The sequence below is a fragment of the Castanea sativa genome, chromosome 3 (genome assembly GCF_040712315.1).
Source record: "Castanea sativa cultivar Marrone di Chiusa Pesio chromosome 3, ASM4071231v1".
NCBI classification, from domain to species: Eukaryota; Viridiplantae; Streptophyta; class Magnoliopsida; order Fagales; family Fagaceae; genus Castanea; species Castanea sativa.
The window spans coordinates 39,983,132-40,010,115 of record NC_134015.1 but is presented as its reverse complement, the minus strand read 5'-3'; the positions used below and the strand labels follow the sequence as shown (position 1 = coordinate 40,010,115).

The window sequence follows — 26,984 nt, the reverse complement described above, 5'->3', positions numbered from 1 at the left end:
GGTTGCTTGGTGCATACCTTCCCCTTTTTTCGCTTCGTGCGATGATATGGTTACCATGCTTGTTTGTGCCAGTTGTTGGCTTTTTATGCATCTTTACACCCTTGCTTACATGTCCATACATGAGTCTTGCTTGCTAGTCTGTCGTCCCTGCTTCAACAAAATGAAGTTATGGCATTCGATCTAAACCTACATTTGTCCCTTGTGGACACCACCTTTTTGTTTGCTTCCTTGCTTGTTTCGTTGCTTGCCATATCTATCATGTTTATCTGCTTTATGCCTCTTTCATATGCTCTTTGCATCTTTTCTTTCCATTGCTTGTCTACTGGTTTCTTGTCTTTTCCTTTGCATGTACACACATGGAGCGAGGACACATGGAGCTAGGGCATGGTCTCCCAGGCGCAAGCAAAAAGGGCGCAGATGCAAGCATAAAGAGATGGTCTAAGTGGCCACGTTTAGTAGGTTTAGGGGTCTAGCCTTTCCCTTTTGGTTATGTACTCTTTTAAACCCCCTTCCTTTCTCCTGCCTTTCTCACTTAGATGGGTTGTATTAGGTATATCATGCCGTGTACCATTTAGGAGTGGCGAAATTGGACACGACACCCGACACGACACGACACAAAATTAGCAGGTTATGGGTTAAGGTTTTATGGGTTCATGTCATATTCGAGTTGACATGGCTGACCCGTTTAATAAACGGGTTGGGTTAGTGTTGAACGCATAAAACTTATTTGACCCGTCTAACCCGTTTAATTAAATGATATTTTACCAATATACCCTTCAAACTCTAAGTATATAAACTTATTAGTTGTTATGGTGTATTTTCTTTGACATATTGTGATTGGTTATTTGTGATATTGGGATATGCCTTACTTTTGAATGATTATTTGTGATATAGTTACTCATTAGTTCTAAATTTTATATTAAAAATATTTATTTGTTAGTTTTTTCATAATTTTTTTTTTCATTTTGATAAAATTTGATAAACAGGTCTATACGACTGACCCGTTTAATAAATGGGTTATGCTAGGGTTAAGGAATCTTGACCTGTTTAATAAACATGCCAAGTTAGTGTTGACCTATATAATCAAATACTCATGAGTTGACACGAAACGAATCGACACGCGAACACGAATTGCCACCCCTAGTACCATTCGTCCTCATCTCTAAAGTATGGCAACCCCTGTTTACTTTCCTGCACCTATATTTTGGGTCATGCTCTAGGAATGTAGGTATTAATTTTCTTGCTCTGTGTGCTAGCATTGTGTATGATGTATGTATATATATATATATATACCTGATCCACCCCTTCCGGTGTGATTGTCATAGTCCATGTCACCTAAGGCAAAGTGATGCCTAATTTCCACCTCGAAAGTAAGGAGACATGTCGCCGAATTTTCGTAGTGGAAATTTGGTACTTTGCCCAAATGCCTTAGGAAAGCATAGATTGGGACCACCCATTCAAAAGCCAAACCTCAAAGCCCCCATGCATGCAAAGCCCCGAAAGCCAATGCCAAAATTATGTTTTTACTGCCAATCTCCAAAAATTAAGGTTTTATCAAAACAAAGGACTATCCTTGGACAGGCGTTGTGGGGTGCCTAACACCTTCCCCACACGTAACCAAACTTCCGGACTCAAGAATCAAGATCTTTTGCCATCCATATTAGATTAAGAAAAATTCTTTTTTTCTTAGCTTAGGATTGGTAATAAAATCAACTAGAAACAGGTGACCAATCACACCTTAGAAAAACTCAATGTTTGGTGGCGACTTCACTCACCTTTGGTAATCCCTTAAAATTTGGCCAAGATTCTTGCCACACCACCAAAGGTAGACACCTACCCTCCTTCACCGAGAGAGAGAGAGAGAGAGAGAGCACCCGAAGCTTCGCGCGAACCACGCACACACCATCATCATCATCAAGTGGAACCTCCAACGGGCCCCGTGCGCGTGGGAGCGTCGCAACAGCAGGTGGTTTGACGAAGGCCCGACGGCAGTTATCCGTCTTAAGGCCGGGTGTCGACAGACTGGTGACTCCACTGGGGATTGTTGAGAGTTTAGCCTTTAGAGCTTTTGATAAAACCATAATCTTTGGACATTGGCTTTCTAAAACATAGAAATTGGCATTGGTCTCCGAGGCTTTCCTTTTTGAAAGAAGCTTCTACTATATCCTAGTAGACTGTTTTCAAAAGAACAAAAAATCTTTTTCCAAAAATATTTTTTCAAAAAAGGAGCTGCGAGGTATTTTCATGGGGCTTTACCATTTCCTCACATGCTTTATTGCTTTCCTTACATGCTTTACAACTTTCCTCACATGCTTTACAACTTTCCTTCACATGTAAACATAGGGTAGCAAAATTTAATTTCCGCTACACCTTTATCTGCTTTCATATATATCTGCCATGTTTGGAAAAAGTCTTTCCCTTTCATTAAGGATTACATGACATATAGACACTTCTTGAGCCGAACCCAGGCTCCGCACTGCTGGCGTAGTCACATCTCTTTGGGGATTTCATTACCCCATTTGCAGATGCCAGACACAAACATCAGTAGTGTTACCCATAGTTAGATTTGAAGCTGACTTTGTTGGCACTTTTGGGTCCATGGGTGGACAAGATTAGCTGAAAAGGCCCCCTCAATCCTTCCTGTCCCACAACTTCCATGAAGGGAGGGGTATGGCGATTGAGTCCCCCTAAGATAGGAACCACCTACTAGATAAGCCTTTGCATACAGTTGACCTAGTTATGTCAAACCCGTGAGGACTAGATCAAGCCCAGAGCCTATGAGGATTAGGAAAAGCCCAAAGAGTGAACATACAATCCTAGGAAAGGATACCCTTCTAAGACTAGAGGTTAGGGGTAAGTGTCTTGTAATAGGTGTGCCCTTTTTGCATGCACTAAAGAAATTGTGCTCTACTCCAAGTTCTTTCCATCCTGCTTGCACAACATTTGAGATTAAACCCCTAGGGAAAGCAACCCCGTTGCTTGTACATGCTAGATCGTACCTTATCCCTAAGGGTTTACAACCCTACAAGGGCATTCATGCATACACTAAATGGTTCTGTCACCTAATTGTGCAAAGATAAAATTTGTGGCAAGTAACTGAAACTCCGTTCAGGAGGAGATGCTGCCGAAAAGCTATCAAGAGTTCAAGAGCTTTCCTAGAAAAGATCCAAAAAGATTGCCCAGAAGCTTAAATCATCAAAGAGATCACAAGGTGTCAAGAACCCAAGGGCTCCACCAAGAAATCTAAAGTTCAAGAGATCCTTGCTGTCCAAGTTACCAAGAGATCCATGTTGTCCAAATTGCCAAAAGATCCATGCTCCAAAGTCCAAGAGATCCACATTGTCAGAGATGCCAAGTGTCCAAGAGCTTCCCCGAGAAGTCCACATTGTCAGAAGTCGAGCTTTTCCTTGCAATTGCATGTTCTTGTATTGTAAAAGGCCCGTTGTTGGAGCCGATGAACCTAGCATTGTAAAAGCAAATCTTGTACCAGCATATAAACAAAAGAAGGGTCCTTCCCTCATTACCATGCGTGTCATGAAAATTTTGGTTACTTGCCAATCTTCTACATTAATCTTGCATCATCATAGAAACTCACCATGATAAATACCCGATCTAGGGCGCAAAGCCAAATTTTTCTGAAAATGGTAGGTGCATGTTAAATGACAAGGACATAAACTAACTTAATTTTGGTGTTGTGTTTCCACATTATCAAATGCACCCTGTTTCTTTCACCTCCTATTCTTTCTTAGGATCAAAAGATTGCTAAAAAGAAATAGTCTAAGCTACCATCACATCGTGATCCCATTGTCACTATGTCTCACGTAAGAGAGATGTCTACTAGTGGTACTTCTCCCCACAAGTAAAATGCTCAGGAAATTACTCTTTTAAAAGAGAAAATGTCAGAAGTGATGTGTATGTTGCAACAACTGGTTGTAGGAGGAGGATAGAACTCCTCTGGTCAAAGTTAAGGAGGTCTCTGAACTGAGAATGAAAGTCAACCCCTATTAGGACAGGATTAAGGCCACAATGTACTGCCCCAGGGCAATGACCAAGAAACCGATCCTTCTAAGGATAACAACCTCGAATCTGGGATTGGCCAAGTTAAGAGCCAAGTGGAAACACTAAATGAAAAGCTTCGTATCATGGAGGGCTCTAGCACCCATGGAAGTGTTGATCTAGACAGTCTAACCAACTTCCCTCAGGTCATTGTTCCCAAGTTCAAGGCACCAGAGTTCGTCAAGTATGATGGTACTGGAGACCCTTGCACGCACTTGTGCGTGTTCTGTAGGAAGATGGCTCCCTAGGAGGATAATCATCCTCTGCTTTGCCAGATTTTTACTGATAGTTTGACCAGCCCCGCGGCCACATAGTATGTGAGATTGGAAAAGACCTCTAGCTGGAGAGAAGTAGCCAACTCTTTCCTAGAATACTATTGGTTCAACACTGAGATAGCTCCCGACCGCATGGTCCTTATGAGAACAGAGAAGAAGAGTGAGGAATCTTTCCGAGGATATGCCTAGAGGTGGCGTGAGCTAGTCGTACAAGTGTAGCCCCCCATGATGGAAAATGAGATGATTAAATGGTTCATTAACAACTTCAAGCCTCCTTACTATGAAAAGATGATCAGCACCCAAGTCACTCATTTTGCTAGCCTTATCCCTATTAGGGAGCGCATTGACGAGGGTATTAGGAGCAAGAAGATCGTGGATCTCAAATCCTTGAGTTTTATGGTTAAACAACAAGTCAAGAAAATGATCGGCTGCAAGACTAAGGAAGCCAATGTACACATGGTCGACAATGCATCAGAAAGGCCTAGGGGTATTACTTCTGCTTATGCAACCCCAGCTGCTAGACCTTATCAGTAACAGGCTTAGTCTACTCAAGCACCTAACCAAGCCTTTAATCAGAGAGGGAGGCCAGACCCGTCTCGTCCCTTTAGGAGGGAAAATCGGAAGTACACTCCATTACCCATGCCCATGGCAAATCTTTACGCTTACTTGCTGGAGAGGAAGCTAGTGACCCTGATGTTTTCTGGCCCAGAGACGACCCTCCACCACCCTGCTTTGATCCGTCCAAGAAGTGTGAACACCATTTTGCGGCCGAGGGGCATACTCTGGAAGAATGCTACCAATTGAGAGACCATGTCCAGGATCTCATTGACAACAAGTTGATACAGTTTGATAAATGCAGTTGCTTCGAACATCATCACCAACCCTTTGCCACCCCATCAGGAAGGGAATGTGAATGCCATCATTAAGTGGAAGAAAGGGTTCTGGATTTCTCCTCACCGTCATTCCCATGGAGGGCCCTGCTCTAAGCCTTGGTCCAAGAGAGCCACCTTGATCTTAAAGGTATAGAGACCCCAGGATTTGATTGGGGAATTTGCTCATCCTATGATAATGGAGACATGCATGCCCTGTTTGACTGTAAAGTGTTCCGTGCACAAGTTCAGAGTCTAGCCTGTTTGATTTAAAGTGTTCTGTGCACAAGTTTAGAGTCTAGCCAACCGTGGTATCATCTAGATTGAAAGAGAAATTGTGCGAAGAGGCGATTGCATGGTAGCCAGCCTATGTCCTCCAGCTGCCCAATCAGGAACTAGCTACAGTGTTATATCAGTTGGGTCAAGGAAAGATTAGGACGAATATCTACAAAGACGCCTTGGCAAAGTTAATTCCGCCCTTCCCTCTTCCGTAGTCATTGAGGAGATCAAAGAATCACCCGCGGATTCAAGGTCATTAAATTCAAGATAAGGGCAAGCTCTGCCAGCCATAGGGATTCACTCCTCTAGTTCTTGCATTGCCTACAGTCGCAGGGCAAGCTTCATTGTCAATTTAGGAGGGAACGGTTATTGTTCTCGCTATCCAAGGTTTTGATCCTTTTATTCTGCCAAAGCTTGCCTCAGGAATCTCTAGGGTATCTGGCTCAAAGGCCCTTAAAGCCATTCTGCCAAGTCCAGTGGTCATTAATCTGAAGAGGTTCTCTATAGCGCCCAATTTGCAAACTCTAGGAGGGCGTTATCATTCATATGCCAAAGCCATTCCCTTATGAGGACAACCATCGTATCCCCTGAAAATACGATGTGTCCCTAATCTTTACTCGAACTAGAAAAGAGGAGGTCAGCTCTAATATCTCTTGAAGTCTATCTGCGCTTACTAGGAATGGTCACTGCTATACTCCCAAGGAGCTAGAAAAGAGAAGGATAGAGATTGGCAAGAGAACAGCCGAGCCTGTCAAGAATAGGGTTACAACTGAAGAAGCCGAGGAATTCTTGAAAATTATCAGAAGCTCAGAATTCAGTGTGATTCAGCAGCTAAACAAGATGCCAAATCAGATTTCTATCTTGGTGCTATTGCTATCCTCCGATGTCCAACATGAGGCTCTATTGAAAGTCTTGAAAGAAACATGTGTTCCTATAAGTGTCACAAAATCTTCCTTTGAGGGTATGGTCTCAATGGTGTTGGCCACCAACTAGGTTTCCTTTACAAATGATGAACTACCACCAGAGGGTAGAGAGCATACTTTGCCGATGCACATTATGGTAAAGTGTGAAGACATGATCGTCTCTAGAGTATTAATTGACAATGGATCTGCCCTGAATGTGTGCCCGATGTCTACAATAGAGCACTTGAATGTGGATACTTCTCTCATTCACCCTACCAACATGATCATCAGAGCCTTTGATGGCACTCTTTGAGAAGTGCAAGGTGAGATTGAATTAGCAATTGGAATTGGCCCCGAGTCTTTCATGGTCAACTTCCAAATCATCAAGGTGGATTCCCCATATATTATGCTCCTAGGGAGGCCTTGGCTACACGCCGTGGGTGCAGTTTCTTCTACCCTTCACAGAAGGCTCAAGTTCCCTTTCGAGGATCAGATGATCACTATTATGGATGAAGAGCCCCTAACTATCTTCAAGGAAACTTCTATCCCCTACATTGGTGCTAATGCCTTTCCGAAGGCAACTTTCCTTAGTTTTGAGCTAGTCTCCATGATTTCCAGAGCTTTAGAACTTGAGTTAGCATGGCCCTCCACTACTCTAATGGCTGCCAAGGAGATACTCAAATTTGGCTATCAGTTAGGCCAAGGCCTCGGTGTCGTAGGACATGGGAATGCTTCTTTGATTTAACTCCTGGACAAGAAAGGAGGATTCGATCTAGGCTACGACCCCTCTGATGAAGAACTTTTCTAGGCTTCCAGAGGAAAGAAAAGGAAGTGCATTGGCCAAGGGATGTCTATTCCCCACATCAGGGTCACTTTTTCGGCTCCGGTCGAAGTCATCGGATCAGAAATGGCACAGGAATCATGTGAGGAGGAATCAGATCTTGCTTGTCTCATCCTCTTGTGTCCTGAAGAATTCTCAGTAAGTGCCATCATATCCCCCATGGATGATTTGACTTCTACTATTAGGTCTTGTGTGCTAGGCGAGATAGTGGGCCATTGGACCATTGAGCCTTGCTTTGTGGTTGCACCAGCTGAGTAAGGAGTATTCCATCATCATGTGGTTGGGTCCTCCAATTGCCTAAAAGAGTTGGAATAACATATCTAGTTTGTTTTGCATGTTTATTTCCTATTTTCTACATTCCTTGTTTGCATTTCTTAGTTTATTTTCCAAAAAAAAAATAAAAAATTTCCCTTTTATCATTATCAGGCATAAACTTTGTTTTCCCTTTATCTATAACCCATTAATGAAATTATCCAGTGTATTATTCAGGAAATCCTTGCATTTATCTCTTTATTTGCTTTCCTATGAATATGTGTGTGCAAATTATCTTATGTTTCTCTGTATATGTTCCGTTCTATAGGATCTATTCTGATTCCCAAGCGGGTACATCGTCTTGTTGCCATAACAAGGATATTGATGACATGAATAAGACAATAGAGTTAAATCATGATATTGAAGGATTAGAGGAGATTCCAAATTTACATCGTGATATTTTTGAATCTCTAAACAGAGAGGGCAAAGGGTCCAAGCCCAACATAGAAAAGACAAAGGTGATTAACCTTGCCGACGAAGGCAAGAATGAAAAGCCCATCAAGATTGGGGTGAACTTTCCTAAAGACTCAAAACATGAGCTTATAGTGCTACTCAAAGAGTTCAAAGAGATATTTGCTTGGTCCTACCAAGATATGCCAAGGTTGGATACTGAGATTGTCGTGCACAGAATTCCAGTTAAGCCAGAATGCCCTCCAGTGCGGTAATCTTTTCGAAGGATGAAATCTGAGATCATTTTGAAGATCAAGGAGGAAGTAGAAAAGCAGTTGAAAGTTGGTTTCCTTACCACGATAGCCTATTCAGATTGGGTCACCAACATTGTTCCCGTACCTAAAAAAGATGGGAAAGTACGCATGTGCGTTGATTACAAAGATTTGAACCAGGCCAGCCCCAATGATAACTTCCCATTGCCGCATATCGATACACTGATCAATAATACCACTACCAACATATTCTTCTCCTTCATGGATGGATTCTTAGGCTATAATCAGATCAAAATGGCTAAAGAAGACAAAGCCAAGACAACATTCACCACTCATTGGGGAACCTATGCATATGATGTCATGCCATTCGGCTTAAAGAACATCGGTGCTTCTTACCAGCGAACCATGGTAAATTTGTTCCATAATATGATGCATAAAGAGATAGAAGTCTACGTAGATGATATGATTGCCAAATCCCACACTTCTAGGGATTATTTGATGGATTTGAGAAAGCTATTCAAGCGCCTTATTAAGTACAGGTTGAGACTAAACCCTAACAAGTGTGTCTTTGGAGCTAGTTTAGGGAACTTTCTTAGCTTTATAGTCAGCCAAAAAGGAATTGAAGTGGACCCAGCAAAAGTCCAAGCTATCCAGGACATGCCGACACCGCAAACCGAGAAACAAATTCGTAGCTTCATAGGAAAGGTCAATTACATAGCTCGCTTCATAGCGCAGTTTACCGCCACATATGATCCACTATTCAAGCTCTTGAAGAATGACACAAAGATAGAATGGACAGATGAGTGCCAAGCGGCCTTTGACAAGATCAAGCAGTATTTATTGAACCCTCCCGTTTTGGTTCCCCTGACACTGGGATATTCGTTGATCCTCTACCTATCGGTACAAGAAACCTTCATGGGTTGCATGTTAGGCTAGCTAACTGAGCCTGATCAGAAAGAAAAGGTGATTTACTACTTAAGCAAGAAGTTCACCAGTTGTGAGATCAACTACATCGCCATTGAGAAGATGTGTTACGCCTTAGTGTAGGCCTCGTACAAATTGCGGCAGCGCATGCTTTACTACACCACACGGCTCATTTCTCGTATGGATTCCATCAAGTACATCTTTGAAAAGCTAGCTCTTACAGGGAAGATCTCCTGATGGCAAACGTTGCTCTCTGATTTGACATTGCGTTTGTGATGAGAAAGGTCATCAAGGGCCAAGCCATAGCCGACTACCTAGCGGACCAGTCGCTGAATGATCCTGAACTTTCAAAATCCCTTTTCCTTGATGAGGATGTCATGGCACTAAAGCCAAAACCAGACAGCGAGGAACCGTGGCATTGAATGCTTTATTTTGACGGAGCTGCCAATTCTACCGGAAATGGAGTGGAAGCTGTCTTAGTTTCCCCCAAGGGCCAATAAATCCCTGTTTCAATCAAGCTGAATTTTGATTGCACCAACAACGTCACAGAATATGAAGCATGCATAGTTGGTCTGCAAGTGGCCCTAGAGTTTGGCACCTATGACTTGAGCGTCTTTGGAGATTCCCTATTAATCATCTCCCAAATCGAAGGAAATTGCAAGCTCGAGACACCAAGTTGATCCCGTATCAAAAATGTGTCAACCGCTTGATTCTAAAGTTCCAAAACATCACATTTGCCTATTTGACCCGAGCGAACAACCAGTTTGCAAACGCCCTGGCTACCTTGGCTAGCATGGTCAAGTTATCAAAAGGAGATGATATGCGGCAATTACATATAGAAGTCCGGGGTGTGCTGGCCCATTGCATGAACATCGAAGAGTGCATAAATGTCGTAGTCGAAGTCGACGAAAAGCCATGGTACCATGATATCAAGGCTTATATCAAGAACAGTGAATACCCGTCCAGTGCAACGGACAGTGAAAAGAAGTTTATCTGGCGCATGGCCTGCCAATTTTTCTTGAATGGAGAAGTCTTGTACAAAAAGAACCACGACTTTACCTTGCTTCGATGCATAGATGCCCTCAAGGCTAATCATCTTATGGAAGAGATGCATGAAGGCTTACCCGGAGCTCATGCCAGTGGACCTTTGTTGACCCGCCAAATTATTAAAGCCGGTTACTACTGGCTCACCATGGAAAGTGAATGCATTAAACATGTGAGGACATGCCTCCATTGCAGAGCCTATCAAGATAGGAAGAAAACTCCTCCTCAACCTTTGCACTCTTTAGCAGCACCATAACCCATTTTAGCTTGGGGTATGGATGTCATCAGACCCGTGATTCTGAAAGCTTCAAACGGTCACGAGTACATCTTAGTGGCCATCGAATATTTCACAAAGTGGGTGGAAGCCGCTTCGTACAAAAGCGTCACTCAAGCAGTGGTAGCCCAGTTCTTGAAACATTACATTATTTGCCGCTACAGTGTACTGGGAGAGCTCAATATAGATAATAGGGTGAACCTAAATGGGAAAATGATCCAGAAACTCTGCCAACAATTCAAGATCAAGCACAGAAATTCGGTTCCCTATCGCCCTCATATGAATGGTGTAGTGGAAGCTGCTAACAAGAACATAAAGAAAATCTTGGTGAAGATGATAGACACATACAAAGATTGGCATGAGTACTTGCCATTTGCCTTGTGCGCATATCGTACTTATGTGTGTACTTCCACGGGTGCGACTCCGTATTCTTTAGTATATGGCATTGAGGTCGTCCTCCCTATAAAGGTAGATCTTGTCTCTTAGGATTCTATCTCAGACAAAGTTGTCAAAAGCTGAATGGGCCCATTCCCGTTATGAACAGCTAAACATGATAGATGAAAAGCGCATGACTGTAATGTGCCATGGACAATTGTACCAACGCCGCATTGAGCGGGCATTCAACAAGAAAGTTAGACCCAGGGTCTTTGAAGAAGGCGATCTAGTCCTGAAGAAGTGCAACCAAGCCATGCTTGATCACAGAGGCAAGTTTGCCCCAACTTACGAGGGCCCATATGTGGTAAAGAAGGCATTTTCCAAAGGAGCCTTGATTCTAGCTGGCATGGACAGGCATGACTTCAATATGCCCACCAATTCTGACTCTGTCATACGATACTTTGCATGAAGGAGCCTCTTAGTGCACCACATTTGTATATTTTTATGTTAACAAAAAAAAAAGAACAAAAAAAATGTAAAAAGGTAGATCGAAAACCAGAAAGGGCGATCTACGCAAAAGGAAAGCCAAAAGAAAGAGAGTGTGAGAAAATACGAAAGGTAGATTGAAAACCCGAAAGGGTAGTCTACGTGATGACTTGATCCTTCCTAGTGGAGGTACGTAGGCAACCATCTTGGTTCGGTCACATCTTAAAAGAAAAATCAGTCAATTTTGCCTGCTTAAGTTCATACTCGAGATCAGAAGATTAAATGGATCAGCGTCCAAAACAAGATATGAAGGCACCTCCGAGATCGCTCTCTGTCTACAATACTGTCATGACTCGGTGGTCTGCTCAAGATGTCCTGGCTCATGCCAATAGGAAATGTACCTTAATGTGAAAAGGAAGATATATGTCATGTATCCTTGGAAAAATGAGATATTGATGTGCATGGATTTTACATTTATCACTTATTTGTATAATCTTTTATTTTCAAAGCATCTGCCTGCATATTCATTAACATGCCTGTATTGTGCCATTCGGTTTCTTTCATGAATTTTGATACCAAAACATGAAATCTCATCTTATAAATATATCCTGAATTTCATCATAAACATCTCTCTCCACCGTCTCCCAGTTTCTAAGCATGCTTAACAGACTAGACTATGCTTTAAGAACTCAAACAAAAAGAGGAAGGCCTTATGCAATTGCCTAACAATTTACTAAGGAACTTTCCATACATGGTGGAATACTAACTACATAGCTCATGTGCAGAAACAAGATTAACAGAAAAAAACACTAGTAAGTCAAACATGGCCCAAGCAATCAAACACGGTCTGACACAATCTCCTAAAACCAGTATGGAGAATCGGGTCATGAGCATAAGTGCGAAGTAACCCGGCTGCATCAAAGCCCAAGTCTCTAGAAACCCCTCTAAGTCTGTCATGTGAGTCGAAGACGGACAATCTCCCTCTCCATCATGGAATTAGAAGTAGAGCCCTATCTTTGAGTCTCCAGCAAAGCTTGCAAGGTGCCCACCCCTGCAGTAGCAACTCTCAAAACCTCCTCCCTCTCAGCCAACTCAGTTTGAAGACGACGGAAGGCCAACTGCGGCTCACTAGGCTCATTGCCGTCTCACCCATACTCCATGCTTAAAGTGGAATGAATATAGGCCTTCGCCTGTACTAGCTCCAATGTTAAACCATTGGCCCTGCTACTAGCCTCGGCCTTGTCAGCCTCCAGTGCGGCCTTGTCGGCCTCCAGTGCGGCCCTCTCCTCAACCCAAGTATGGTCCGAAGTAGCAAACCTCTGAGCAAGATTCGCAAGCTCATCCTCTAAACCTGCAACCCGGGATCTCAGCTGAACACACTTTGCCTCTATGCCGTGAGGGGCTGGCCTCCTCTGATCAAGCTCTGCCCTAAGAGTAGCGAGCTCACTCTCCTGTGCAATGCTCATCTCCTCAATATCCTCTAGAAGGGTATCAGCCAGCTCTTTATAGCAATCTCTATCCCTGAAAACCTCCCTCAGGCACTCCCTCAGATCCATAAGGGCCCTTTCAACCCTGATCTCAAACTCCAGAGTATAGTCTCTCAAAACATTAGCCAGAAATGGCAACTTGGCTAAGACTGTTAATGACAAGTCAAACACAAAGCTGGGATCCCTGGTGTCTTGCCACACTCTAAACTCAATAGAAAACCACTCCTAGTCATCCCTAGAACAAAAAAGAAAGTCAATGTTCGACTTGCGTACCTCCTAGAAATCTGAGGCACGCCCTATCACTGCTATATCAATATCCACGAGCCCGTACTCGCAAGTGACAACCGAGAGATTACTAAGTCAAGGGATATGCTGAATACCCCCGAACTGCCGCATGGCCATGCTCGAAAAGTATCCCACGCACCCCCAGATACCTACCAGGGGAATGCTAAGTAAACCGACACAATGGGTCCACCCCTGCCATCTAATGATACCCCACTTGACTCTTCAAGTCCACTCAGCGAGACTCAGGTTACACAACTATCTCAGCCAACCCTCAGTTTCCCTAGAAAAAGGAAGATCAAGAACTACAGTTGTAGATACTTGATTTTTCACCCATGATTTAATTAAGGAGAATGATTCGAATGACCTGAATGACCATCCATGTACCCAAAAAAAAATCATCAATTGCATCACATGCATTAATTGTCTTTGCATTACATGCATCATGCCATTCATTACATATCATCATAATGATCTTGAGATTCTAATGGTCACAACGGTGTTTGCGGTTTCTAAATCGGACCATCGGATCGAAAGATATTGCACGATCAAGTTTGCATTGTCCATATGCATTGTGTTTAAGAGGAGTTGACCACACACGATTAATTTAAATGAATTCTGATTGGTCAAACAATTAAAATTAATTAAATAATTTTGTGATTGGTTGGTAATTAGTGTTTAAGATAGAGATGCATACATAGGAATAAAAGAGATGGTTGGATAACAATAAAATTGTGGATAATCTAAACTTTATCAGGATTTATTTTAAGGGATTTATCCATAAGATAGTGGGTCAAGATAATTGTTCAAGACAATGGTTCTTAAAAAGCCTGAATTATCCAAGAAAGAGATAAAAAATCATAAACGGGGGATGAAAACGTGTCTAGATAAGAGGACCGGCCAAAAAACCCTAGAAAGAGAGACCAATTGGCACCCAAACACGAAAGCGCATTTGGACTCCAATAGCCAATTCGGCACTTTTGGAGTGCTGAACGGCACTTTGAAAGTGCCAAATTTTCATGGGTTGGGTTTTGGCCCAACGGCCTTTAGGTGACGATAAAGCACACCCTCTTCGACCTTTTTGCAAAAGGATGTGTCCGGATTCAAACTCTAATCTTCCATACCTATTTTTTAGGGATTTTTGACCTCTATAAATAGAGGCTGAAGCTCATAATTCAGCACCTTTTTGCTACGCTCTGAGAGGCATACGTTTTTTACTCTCAAATCACCCATATTTTCTGATCCCTTCTCTGAGTGTTACTGCCTAAATTAGGGTTTTTAGGTTTCAAAGAGAGTTGAACAAATTTCTTTGAACCCTAAAACATCTTCTCAAGAACAAAGAGTGCTCATGCAAGAGGTTATCTTTTAACCCTTTTTTCTTATGATGTGATGATGCGTGTTATATCTCTTTCTTTTTTAAATAGTCATAATATGAATTGTTGATTGTTGTTGTTTTTTTTTATGTGATTGTTATAATCTCTTTCTTGAATGTCAATAATTTGCATTGTAAATATTTCTTTTTATTAAAATAAAACAAATCTACATCTTTTCTAGATGTAGATCTGAATTTTTCTCAATATAAAAACAGATTTGTATCTTTTCTAGATGTAGATCTGAATTTTTCTCAATATAAAAACAGATTTGCATCCTTTCTAGATGGAGATCTAAATTTTTCTCAAATGAAAATTGATTTGTATCTATCTTAAGACACAAATCTGATTATTTTAATACATGCAAATTGTTGAAATAAAGAAAGAGATCATGTACTACTATGTTTGTGTTTGTTTTAATTCATGATTGCATAAATTCATATTTTGAGTGAAACTCTCTTCTTAAAAAAAAAAAATTTTTCAATCCTCTTTTTTTTTTTTTTTATAAAAAAAAGACATAAAAAACAGATCTAATTTTTCAGTCATTAAAAACCTTTTTTTTTTAAGTTCTCAAAAACAGATCTGATCTTTTACAAATCAAAAAACCATTTTTTTAAGTTCTTAAAAAAAGATCTAATTTTTCTGTCATTAAAAACCATTTTTTTTATCATCACAAAATAGATTTGAATTTTTATCTCCAAAAACCACTTTTTCTACATACTACAAAACATATCTGGTATTTTGACAAATCAAAATCAATTTTTTTTAACCAACAAAAATAGATCTAAATTTTCAAACAAAAGAAGAGATTTAGATCATAAACAAATTTGTGTGATTTAATTTTTGTTTCACCTGTTCTACATATCATACATGACATGCATAAAAAGATATATTGGTCACAAGAGTCTAGAAGATCAAACTCTGTCTGGGTGGAATGGGTGCCTAACACCTTTCCATTCCGTAACCTAGACCCCAGGTTTAGATTTTTGGTTAAGTAGACTTAGCTTTATATTTATTTTTGTTTTGGGTAGATTGTAACTAGGACAAAAAACCATGTATATTTGGTAGATTGTAACTAGGACTCAAAGCCATGTAAAGTTCAAATTTTCAAACTTGTATTTTTATTTATTCAATCAATGAATGGAACATTCAGCCATAAAAATTTGTATTTAGTTTTTCTTATTTTTTGTACATAAAAAATGAGTGACGGCTCCATACCACTTACCCAAAAAGAGAGGTGCCCTAAAAAGCACACCAAAAAAATCTCTCTTTTTTTAGAGCCACTTTGGCAGTCTCTCACAGTGGCTACTCCGCTGGGGATGTCGAGGGCTAAGTTAGTGACAAAAAATGTACCATTATTTTGCATGGTCTTGCATGATATGACTGTTGTTTGTTTATTTATATTTGATGGGATGTTGTATGATTTTTTGCTGTATGTATTGTCTGTCAAAATCTTTCCCTAATTGTCATTGTGTGTGCCATCCAAACAATATGTATGCACCCTTTCTCAACAGTTTTGTGGTAGTAGTAACCATGGATCACCGGTCTTCATTATATTTGGATACCTAGTGGCGAACTCATTAACTCATAGCCCAAAGTCACTGGATCATTTCTTGATAACTGTAGAGGACAAACCATGCCATTGGGACCAACGCAATGTTCATTGCATTACAAGTTGGGAGGTGTAACGTCCTAGCTAGGCCTTGGTGGGTTGGGTTGGGTTACAAATTTTTTTTTGATAGTGGGTCGAGTTGGGTTTGGGTTATAAAATTTCAAACCCACCAAACCCAACCTGACCCACCCATATATTTAATATATATATATATATATATATATATATATATAAAATATTATATAATTAATAAATTTTTAAAAATAATTAGCTCTTCCTATTCTATATAAAAGCCAATTAGTTTACACAAATCCTAGTAAATTACTATTGTTGTTTAGTCATTAGTGTTGTTTGCCTTTAAGGAGTTACTTTGATACTAATCTTTGGCTTTTTTGATTATATTTATATTTATATTTTTTTCTAGTCAATTTAATAATAATAATAATTTGTCCTACCCATGGGTTTAACCTGACCTAACCCGATCGATATGGATTAGGCTGGGTTGGGCTGGGTTAGGTTGGGTTGTACTTATGTGCTAGGTAGGGTTGGGTTGAATTTTTTTTTACCCATCACGGTGAGTTGGGTCAAGAAATCCTCTCAACCTGACCCATGCACACCCCTATTCCTAGCTATGGGAAACAATAAAACAACAAACCCACCCTACAACGTAATGACTTAGAACCTACCCTTAGGTCGGTCCCGGTTAAAATTGCATTGCATGTTGTGTGTGTTTGTTTTGCTTGGTTGTTTAATGCTGATGGTGACCTAGCTTTAATTGGCCCAAGAAAGCCTATTCTAGAGAGAGAGAGAGAGAGAGAGAGAGAGAGAGAGAGAGAGAGAGAGAGAGAGAGAGAGAGAGAGAGAGAGAGAGAGAGAGAGAAAGAAAGAAAGCAAGAGGGGAGAATTTGGTTAAGATCTGAAGGAAGGCTGCAAAGAGGACCTAAGACCAACACTCAAGCCAGTAGCTCCAGTTCCAAGCCCATCACTCCCATCATAGTACTGAAGCCCGTGAGCATAGAGGAAACTCTGTTGCTGCAATATCACAATCCCATGTCTGACTTACGAGATACTTCAAACCTCAACCAAACAACCCAATACCTACAAATGGGGGGAGACACTTCAAACCCCGATCAAGCAACACAACATCCACAAATGGGGGGAGACACTTCAAACCCCAAGACACCAATCCTAATGACCCGACAAAAATTGCCCAAATTACAAGGGGGGGGACACTTCAAACCCCCACCTTTGGAGACAGACAACCCAAAGCCAAAGTCCATCGAGATTTCAACCTTTTGGATCATAAGTTCAAGCCCATCAAGCCCAAGAAATTTTCAATGCTAATGAGCCAAGAAAGAATTGAAGATGTTCTCAACTCCATCTTGGAAGGTCAAGAGAGAATAAATGAAGAGCCAGCCCAAATCTCCCAGATAGCCAACTCTGCATTACAAGTTAGCTTAGCCAATAATTCCATGCTCTCTACCTTGTGCAAGGATAATTCCCCAGAACCAGAAGAGATCCTACACTTCCATCTAAAGAAAAGAGCCAGGGATTTCAACAAGTTGTCTTCCCAACTATCCTCTCCAATTACAAGAACATGTCAATAGATTCAATCCCCAAGGAGGTAGTGTCTTATCACATCAGTAACGGTGCAATCAAACCATCAACTGGTGATTATCGGCATCGAAGAAATTTTTCAAAACTACACATGACTTTGAGTGAAGCCTTGGAGAAACTACAAGCTAAGGGATTACTGAAGCCATTGGATCCCAGGCCAACACCACATCCCGTGCCTCGAAGATACGATCTTAATGTTCATTGTAGATATCATCAAGGGAAAGGCCATACAACTAATAGATGTTATACCCTAAAGCATGCCTTTCAAGATCTGATTGACCAACAAGTCATTGTTCCACCATCATCAGCCAGTCATCTTGACTTTGTTTGAATTTCATTTTGGTTCCTTAGTTTTATTGTTTATTTAGGATTTGCTTTCTAGTTGGTTATTTGCTCAATAAAGTCCATGTTGTGTTTGATGCATTCATCATGTTGTTCATATGTACATAGAAAAAAAAATAAAAAAAAATTAAAAAGAAATAAAATCAAAAAAAAAAATTCAAAGAAAATTTTTTTTCGAAAAACTTTCTTGCACTAGGGGCATTGGGCCTTCTTCGTAATCTTTTTCTAGGAACCCTTTTCTTATTCCTTTAAAGACTCCAAATTTTTTCAAAAGCCTTCTTTTCAAGAGAACACAAGAAGATCCATTTGACAAAGCTTCTTCCAAATCATGATGATTAATTGCTCTACCAATCAATTTGTTCCAAGGAAGGATTTAACTTCATTCATCCAAATTCCTCAAACCACATACACTCAATCCTAATCTATACAAAATTTTTCACATTGTTGGAGCATTTATACTTCTATTCCAAGAATAATTTATTAAAAGAGTTTAAGTCGTTATGCTAGCAAGTAAGCATCACTAAGGATAGGAGGCCGCCTTGGGTAACCCACATTATTCCTTGACACCTATTACAATAATTATCCATTGCTAGCCAACTTGAGCCTTTAAACAGTTAGCCTATTTTTCGATGAACCCACTAAAAACTTGAACCTTGGGTAGGGAAATTAAGTATGCATGCTTAAATCTCAAGATGAGGAAGTGTTGACTTTATGGATCCAGCACCACTTGGTAAGGTCCTCAATGAAGACAATATGATAAGTTTAAAAGAGGAAGATTCATCAAGTTCAGAAAAGAGAGTTCATCAAAGCTAGGTAGAAAGGAAATCCATCAAGGAGAGATAAAATTTTAAAAAAGCATCAAACTGTGAGAAAAAGAGAAGGCCATCAAGCTAGAAAAGACTTCAACCAAAAACAAGGGAGAGAGAGAAGTGAATACAAGAATTTTCGTCGAGTTGTGAGAGAATACTAATTCATCAAAAGACACAAAAGATATGAGATTCCATGAAAGACCATTCAAGTTGAGAAGGATGAGCAACAATCAAGACTCATCAAGAGCAAAATCTAATCAAATTGAGGAAGATGAGGAAAAGAAAAAATAAGAAAAATTTCATACAAAAAAAAAGTGTGTTTAATCAAGTCAAGAAAAATGAAAGTGCATTCGAAAGGATAAAAGGGTATCAGGGAGAAATGCAAAATCATCCAGGAAAGATGGAAGTTTGTTAAATTGAAAAAAATGCAGTTAAGTGAAAGCCAATAAATTCCAAAAAAAAAAATTCAAAAAAAAAGAAGAAGAAGCTTGTTAGACTAAAAACCCGAAAGGGCGGTTTAGGCAAAAATTAGAGCAAAAAAAAAAAGCTAGGTTGAAAACCCAAAAGGGCAATCTACACAAAAGGAGAGCAAAAAAAAAAAAAAAAAAAAAGAGAGTGAGAGAGCCTACTAGGTCAAAAACCTGAAAGGGCAACCTAGGCAAAAATTAAGGGAAATAAAAAAAAATCAATGCAATACGTGATAATCTGATCCTTCTATCAAAAGGGGTACGTTGGCAACGATGCTTTGGTTTGGTCACAATTTCCAAAACCCACCATTTGCCCATTAACTGAAAATTTTCAACAAAAAAAAAATAAAAGAATTCTTTCACAAAAAAATGAGAGTGAGTGATTTGACCACAAGATAGGATGCTAAGAAGACCAAAAAGAAGGAGTTGAAAAAATTAAAAACCAAATGAAAGGAATCAATGAAGACCAATGAGAAGATGATGAACATGACAAGGATTTTAACACAAGAGTCAATGATGGGAGTTGTGAAAAATTTTTCCAATGCGTGAATTTAAAGTATTGCATACTTGGGGAAACATCATGAGGGTTTTTGGGCCTTTTATATCCTTCCTTTCAATAACCTAAACCCGCCCTACATTACAACCTTTGAATAAAGCCCTCCTTGAAGTCCTGCTGATTGAAAGCACACATTTAGCTCTGATGACATTTTCTCTTGGATTAAGAAGGAAATTGCTCAAGATTATCAAGTCCCACTGGCTAATATCTTTAAAAGACAAAATTCACAAATTCTTGAGTGACCAAATTTTTTTTCTAAGCCCCAAACACTCACTTTGTTTGCTCCCAATAAAAAATAACTCTTAAGAGAACAAATTTCCAAATTCTCAAAAATTTTCAAATCTTCAAACTTGGGATTTTTCCCTTTCTTGCTTACTCCCAATATGTGTGATTCCCAAGCATTTCATTTCTTTGATTGTCTTTGAAGACTTAATCTAAAAATTTTCAAAATGAAGAAGCAAATTTGATTACATGTTTTTAATGATTTCAAATCCTTTCTAGCCAATGAGATCAAGTTACCAATTGAGCATTATGATTGGTCAAAGAGGTTGTTCAAAGGATCACCTCTTGTTCATTTCAAAAAGATAAACTTTCAAAAAAAAATCTCATTCTAAGTAAACTGCTTTAAAAAAAAAAAGAAGATTCATTATAAAAAATTCATTTTTCAAAAAAACTTTCAAAACTTCATTTTTCAAAAAACTTTTGTTTCGAACTACGTTTAAACCTGATCCTCTATGAAAGAGGTACATAGGCAGCCTTTCCAAAGGCCCGGTCATAATCACTCAAGAAAATTTCTTTTTTCAAAGGCTCAAAATAAACAATAAAAATAAAAAATGTGTGAATTTAGGCTAGGAGCATTTGTTTTGCATTAAGCATATCATTGATTTTTTGTGCGAGCATGTCTAAACTAAGGGCATTGGCCCAAAACATTTTTATAATAACTAAGTACTTACAAGTTCATGAAAAGAATCTTTTGTAGGAGGTGGACATGGATCTTTCATCTACTCAACAATCATCATTAATCTTCAGTTTAGATGTGCCAATCGGCACTCCCACAGAGCCCATTGGCCCATCATCCCAGCAGTCCTTATTTTGCCCAGTTTTGTGATTTTGATCTTGTTTTACTCAAATTTTTCTTTATTGAGGTCATTACACAATAAGATTTTTCAAAATTCACATTGATTTTTAAACTAGGGGCATCCGGCCATGCCTCATTCATTTTCAAAAAAAAAAAATCATCATAACCAAGATTTCCAAAAATCATGCATTCATTTTAAACTAGGGGCATTCGGCTCTGCCTCATTCAAGTAAGTGCAAACTCCATCAAAGTCAATCAAGATAAATTTAAATTAGTGCTACAAGATTTCATCAGGTGAATTCTAAACTTATCTTGTTTAAAGTCTCTCCAAGATCCAAGAGGCAAAGAGCTAAACATGGAAATTAATACAAGATCGTCTCATGAACACTTCCTTTTCTTTTGTAGGAACATAAAAATACGAGTCATACATTGTTGGGACTTCGAGTCCACCTGCGTGAGGATCTTCTTGATCCACCTTTGGAGGAGCCGCCTTCAGTATTTCCTTCCTGACTTGTAAAAAAAGAGGATCGTACTGACGATTTTCAAGTTTGAGGCTCCTGATCCTTTTTCTCTAAAGCTCTCCTAGTAATGTCAGCAGTTTCCATTCGATGTGCTTGAAAAATCAGTAGAATCAAGTGTTAAGTCCACCATCAAGCACAATTCATGTAAGAGATGCTCAGAAAGAAACATGGCATACCCAATTCGCATCATTAAGCACATATTGGGAGGATTGAGTGCGAGCCAATGATTGTAAGCCTCCTATCATCCGCATGCTTTCCTCCACAAAATCCACATCAACCTGAAGCATAACCCTACCAGATTAGAAGCCATTCATCAAGCCAAGAAGAAATTAGAACAAAGACTGAACATTCAAGAACACACCGGATCGAGCCAAGGAATATTTGGTACATGCTCTGGCCTAGTCAAAGGCATGGAGCTGTATGTTCCATCAGGATTCATCACATCATATTGCCATGCCGGAAAATGAGGATAAGTTTCCGCAAAGGAACTAGAAGAACTACCAACAAGGTGAGGAAAGGGAATCTCTTCCTCTTCCTCTCCCCCTTCCTCTCCTTCAGAAGATGGAGGCTGAAAATACAACATGCAAGTATCGTTACCAAGCAGAAACATAAAAAGGAATTTGCCGAGTAAAAGGGAAGAAAAATACCATTCTGCCAACCATGCAGCCCTACAAGTGAGATAAGGAGGAATCGGAACTATGGTAGGAGGATAGACATGTTCAACTTGGGGCAACACCCGACCACCAAGATACCAATACTTTCCATGTCCACATTCAAACAATACTTGATGGCCATTCAGTTCTAAAGCCCGCCTACACTTAGCATGCCCCTCACATCCAACCCAAGGATTTAAGTTCATCTGAAAAATCACAAAAAAGAGCTCAGAAAGAGAAGAGACTGAATCATAACCAAGTGCTGAAGATTTAAAAGGAGAAGGAAAAATAACTCACATCATCAATGGTTAGATTGTCAATTACCAAGTGCCAAATCTCCAAAGAACACCTAGAGAGTATAGACATACAATACTGGGGCAACCAACGGTGAAATCTAGGAAAAATGCTAGCAACTTCCTCTTGTGTTTCATGGCCCACTCCAAAATACTCGTACATCTAGACCTGAAAACTCCACAACACCATCACCACAAAACCAAAATAATTTCCCAAAACTTACACATAGCAACAAAAAAAAAAAAAAAAAAAAATTTCCAAACCTCACCTACCATACAAATAGAGCTCCACCCAAGCTTGAGAGGCTCTGCCTAGAGAGTTGGGTCATGAAGTCCATTAGAGTAGCATAGGTCATGCCACCCTAGTCATAATTCTGGATATGTTCAATTTTTCTCAAGCTCTCCAAGTAGCGTAGATTCACAGTACCTCCCAAATCCGGACACAAGAAGGTCCCAATAATAAGAAGCATGAACATGCGGGCACTCTTTGCCACATCTCACATTGGGGAATATGCTCACATAGCCAAGACAAGGGGATGTTATTACTCTTCATTCTAGAAGGCACTACACCTAGAAGTTTTTTGAGTTCGGCTGAAGTAAATGAGTCATTGACAAAAATTCTTTCACCACCCAACCTCAAACCGATGATTATAGAAAAGTCATAAGGTGTCAACATTACCTCCCCAATACATGGAAAATGGAAGGTGCAAGTAGTGTCCCAAAAGCGCTCTGCCAAAGCAAGAAGCAACTGAAGATCTTTGTATTCATGTGTCTCATGATTTAATAGAGCTTCGAAGAAAGTATCAAAGCCTGCTTCATTGATGATGATTTTGATGTTAGGAGACAAGGATGCCCATGCACCTCTCAACATTTGGAGACTACCTCAACTCTTGAGGCAACACACAAATTCAGCTCATTAATTCACATGACCAAAATCTCATGCCTAAAAAAAATCCCACATGACCAAAACCACATGATCAAAAATTTCCATGTCCAAAAAAAAAAAAAAATTCATGACCAAAACCACATGATCAAAAATTTCCATGTCCCTAAAAAAAATCCCATGACCCAAAATCACAGGTCCAAAAAATTCTCATGCACCCAAAAAGTCAATGCCCCACAAAAAAGAAAACGAAAATTAATGCCCCACCAAAATTTCACCACAATCAAAATTCTTCACATATCCATACACAATTACCAAATTTTTCCATAGCCATGAAAAAAAAAAAAAAACCTACATGACCAAGAGAAAATCCCTCAAGCACATACACAAATAAATTCCCACATAGCCAAGATCATAACCACACAAATTTTCCAAGAATCAACATCACATGCCCAACAAAATTCTTTAAAAATTTCATGCCCATAAAATTTTTCCATGTCAAAATTTTTTTTTTCCATACCCACAAATTCACCCACAAAATTTTGCCATGTTCATAAAACAAAGTTTACACATGCCAATAGACTTTTTCCATACCTATCATGAATACATTCACATAAACTTACCACCAATTTTTTTTACAATGCCAATATTCCCAAAATCCAAAATCCAAAAAAAAAAAAATCATCCAACAACATCAATATCTACCTACATTGTCAAAATTCCATAAGCCACCCACATTATCCAAATTGCACCATGATCACAAAAATAATACTTCAAGAATGCTCCAAAACCAACACTTTCTAACATAACCAATCAAACAATGCCCCAAATTTCAAACAACCAAATGACAAAATCTCACCATGAAACTAATAATGAAACATGCAACAACATTTTCCAAGCAAAGAAACCCAAAGAAAAACTCACCTTGGTGTCTACATGACATTATGGAGCATGGGTCCTAGGGTCTTGAAGAAGTTCATCCTCCTAATGCCAATCAAATTTTGGATTATATTTCTTACCATGAAAAGTAAGAAAAGAAGGTCCTTTGGAAGAAGAAGTCATCTTGATCCAAAGAAAAATGGATTTGAAGGATGGGTTTTCACCAAAATGGGTGTGTGGAAAAAATGCTTAAAATATAAGGATCTAAAAAAATATTGATGGAGATAGATAAGGGAGAGTTGAGGAGCTTAGAAAAGTGTTTTTTGTGAGAAGAAATGGTGAAATGAAGAACAGAATCCAAGGGGAAGAAGAGAGTGAATAGTGACAATGGAGGAAGAGAGGTGAAGAAAAATGAAACAAAAGAAAAAAGAGAGACAAAAGAGAGTGGGGGGCCAAAAAATTCGACCCCCACACTTAAGACCCAGCAAAAGCTGAGTCAACTCAGTCAAAATGAGTTGACTCAGTCCACCCTAAAAAAAAATCTTTTGGACTCTAATTCTCAAAATTTCTACCTCCACATCGTTAAAAAAAAAAATTCACATTTTTCTCAAAACCTCTAGTTTTCAAAGGAAAAAAAAAATTCAAACCTTAGGTATCATGATCAAAATTTCAAATATTAAAATTTTAGATTTCATTTTCCAAATTTCAAATCAAAATCTCAAAATTTTAAATTTCAATTTCAAAATTCTGAGCTTCCAGAAAATCAAATATTTCTCAAAAATAAAATCTTTTTCAATCATAGCTTTTCTTGATAAAATTCAAAATCAAGAGTGAGCAAATAAAAATCACCCATCTCATAAATGGTAGGACAATGAAACAACTATCAGCTAAAGTCTAACTCTAAATTTTCACTTTTTTGCAAAAAGCAACTCCAGATTGAGGTAGAGAAGATCCCCTTCATCATCAGGTTATCAAAGTAGAGTAGATCCTTTTGATCATCACTTCAAAGCTAGATCGAGGTAGAGGAGATCCCTTTGATCATCAATTTATCAAAGTAGAGTAGATCCCTTTGATCATTTATTCCAAAGCCAGATCGAGGTAGAGGAGATCCCCTTGATCATTAGATTATCAAAGTAGAGTAGATGTCTTTGATCATAATTCCAAAGCCAGATCGAAGTAGAGGAGAACCTTTTGGTCATCATTTCAGTTCTAGATTATCAAAGAAAAGGAGATCCCTTTGATCATCATTCCAAAGCCAGATCGAAGTAGAGGAGATCCTCTTAATCATCAGATTATCAAAGTAAAGCAGATCCCTTTGATCATCATTCCAAAGCCAGATCGACGTAGAGGAGATCCCCTTAATCACCAGATTATCAAAGTAGAGTAGATCCCTTTGATCATCATTCCAAAGCCAGATCAAGATAGAGGAGATCCCCTTGATCATCAGATTATCAAAGTAGAGCAGATCCCTTTGATCATCATTCCAAAGCAAGATCAAAGTAGAGGAGATCCCTTTGGTCATCATTTCAGTTCCAGATTATCAAAGTAGAATAGATCCCTTTAATTGTCATCCCAGCAACTCTAAATCGAAGTAGAGGAGATCCCTTTGATCGTCATTCTAGCAACTTCAGATAAAAGTAGAAGGAGACCTTTGATTGACATTCTAGAAAACTCCATTTTTAAGATCAGGATAGAAAAGTCCTTTGGTCACCCCAATTGCCAAGAATCGTGTCAACTACCAACTGAGTCTGGTATTTTCATTTTGTTCTTGCATCACATGCATTAATTTGTCTTTGCATTACATGCATCATGTCATTCATTACATATCATCATAATGATCTTGAGTTTCTAACGGTCGCAACGGTGTTTCCAATTTCTAAATCAGACCATTGGATCGAAAGATATCGCATGATCAAGTTTGCACGGTCCATATGCATTGTGTCTAGGAGCAGTCGACCACACACGATTAATTTAAATTAATTCTGATTGGTCAAACAATTAAAATTAATTAAATAATTTTGTGATTGGTCCCCACTCACAGGGACGTCTCCCATGATAGGTCCCACAAAGGCCACTACAAACCAAGCGGCATAGTCTATGCTAGTGTCCACATATGCGTCAAAAGATCCCATCACATAAGCCTGATCATCCATCACAATGGACTCAAATGACAAGCTGAATAGAGGTGGATCTCTAGGTACTCCATAGACCAGCATTACCTGGTGGAAGGTCCTTTCAGCTTAAAAGAACTCCCAACTCGTCAAGGCCTAGAACCAGCGTCGTACTTTCAACTAGCCCATGGCAACAGTGAGCTCCGACCTCACCAGCAGTGATCCATCATAAGGGCGAACCACCATCTCGCCCCAAGTGACACAGTCCAACGCCATAGAGATAGTGACCGATTGCACCAAAACAACCCTGGTAATTGTGCAAATAGCCCAAGCATATGCTCGAGGGTACAAGGTCACGAACAAACCCGAGAACTGAGGTCGCAAAGCCGTGATGTACTCATATGTACACCATGTCAGAATCTACCAACATCCCTTCAGGCTCCTGAAATCCCGCTATGAAGCTCGCCTTAAGAAGGATATAAAGAAGCCATAAGTGATAGACCCCCAGTCATAGCTCCTAACATCTGAAACTGCCTTCAAAGTCCATAGTAACTGGCAGGTCAATACCGATCGGTTGTTGTTAAGGAAGCAACTACCAAGGAAGTACATGAAAAACCAGTAAAGATAGATGTCGGTCGGTGCTACACCCCAAGGGATACTACCCTTTAGCCATTCAGTATGGACCTGGGGTGATGTGGTGGGTCTGAAACACGCTCTCGTACCCT

The 26,984-nt window shown here is 39.6% G+C and overlaps 1 protein-coding gene across 1 annotated transcript; it reads left to right on the top strand.

Moving 5' to 3' along the window:
* Window positions 1-9,913: 9,913 nt before the first annotated feature.
* Window positions 9,914-10,420, top strand: LOC142628937 (uncharacterized). The gene has a single exon (XM_075802959.1). The coding sequence runs from the start codon at window positions 9,914-9,916 to the stop codon at window positions 10,418-10,420; it is 507 nt and encodes a 168-aa protein (XP_075659074.1).
* Window positions 10,421-26,984: the final 16,564 nt, after the last annotated feature.

Excerpts from the sequence above, each read along its gene's own strand:
- LOC142628937 (XM_075802959.1), top strand. The coding sequence starts at position 9,914 with ATGGTCAAGTTATCAAAAGGAGATGATATGCGGCAATTACATATAGAA.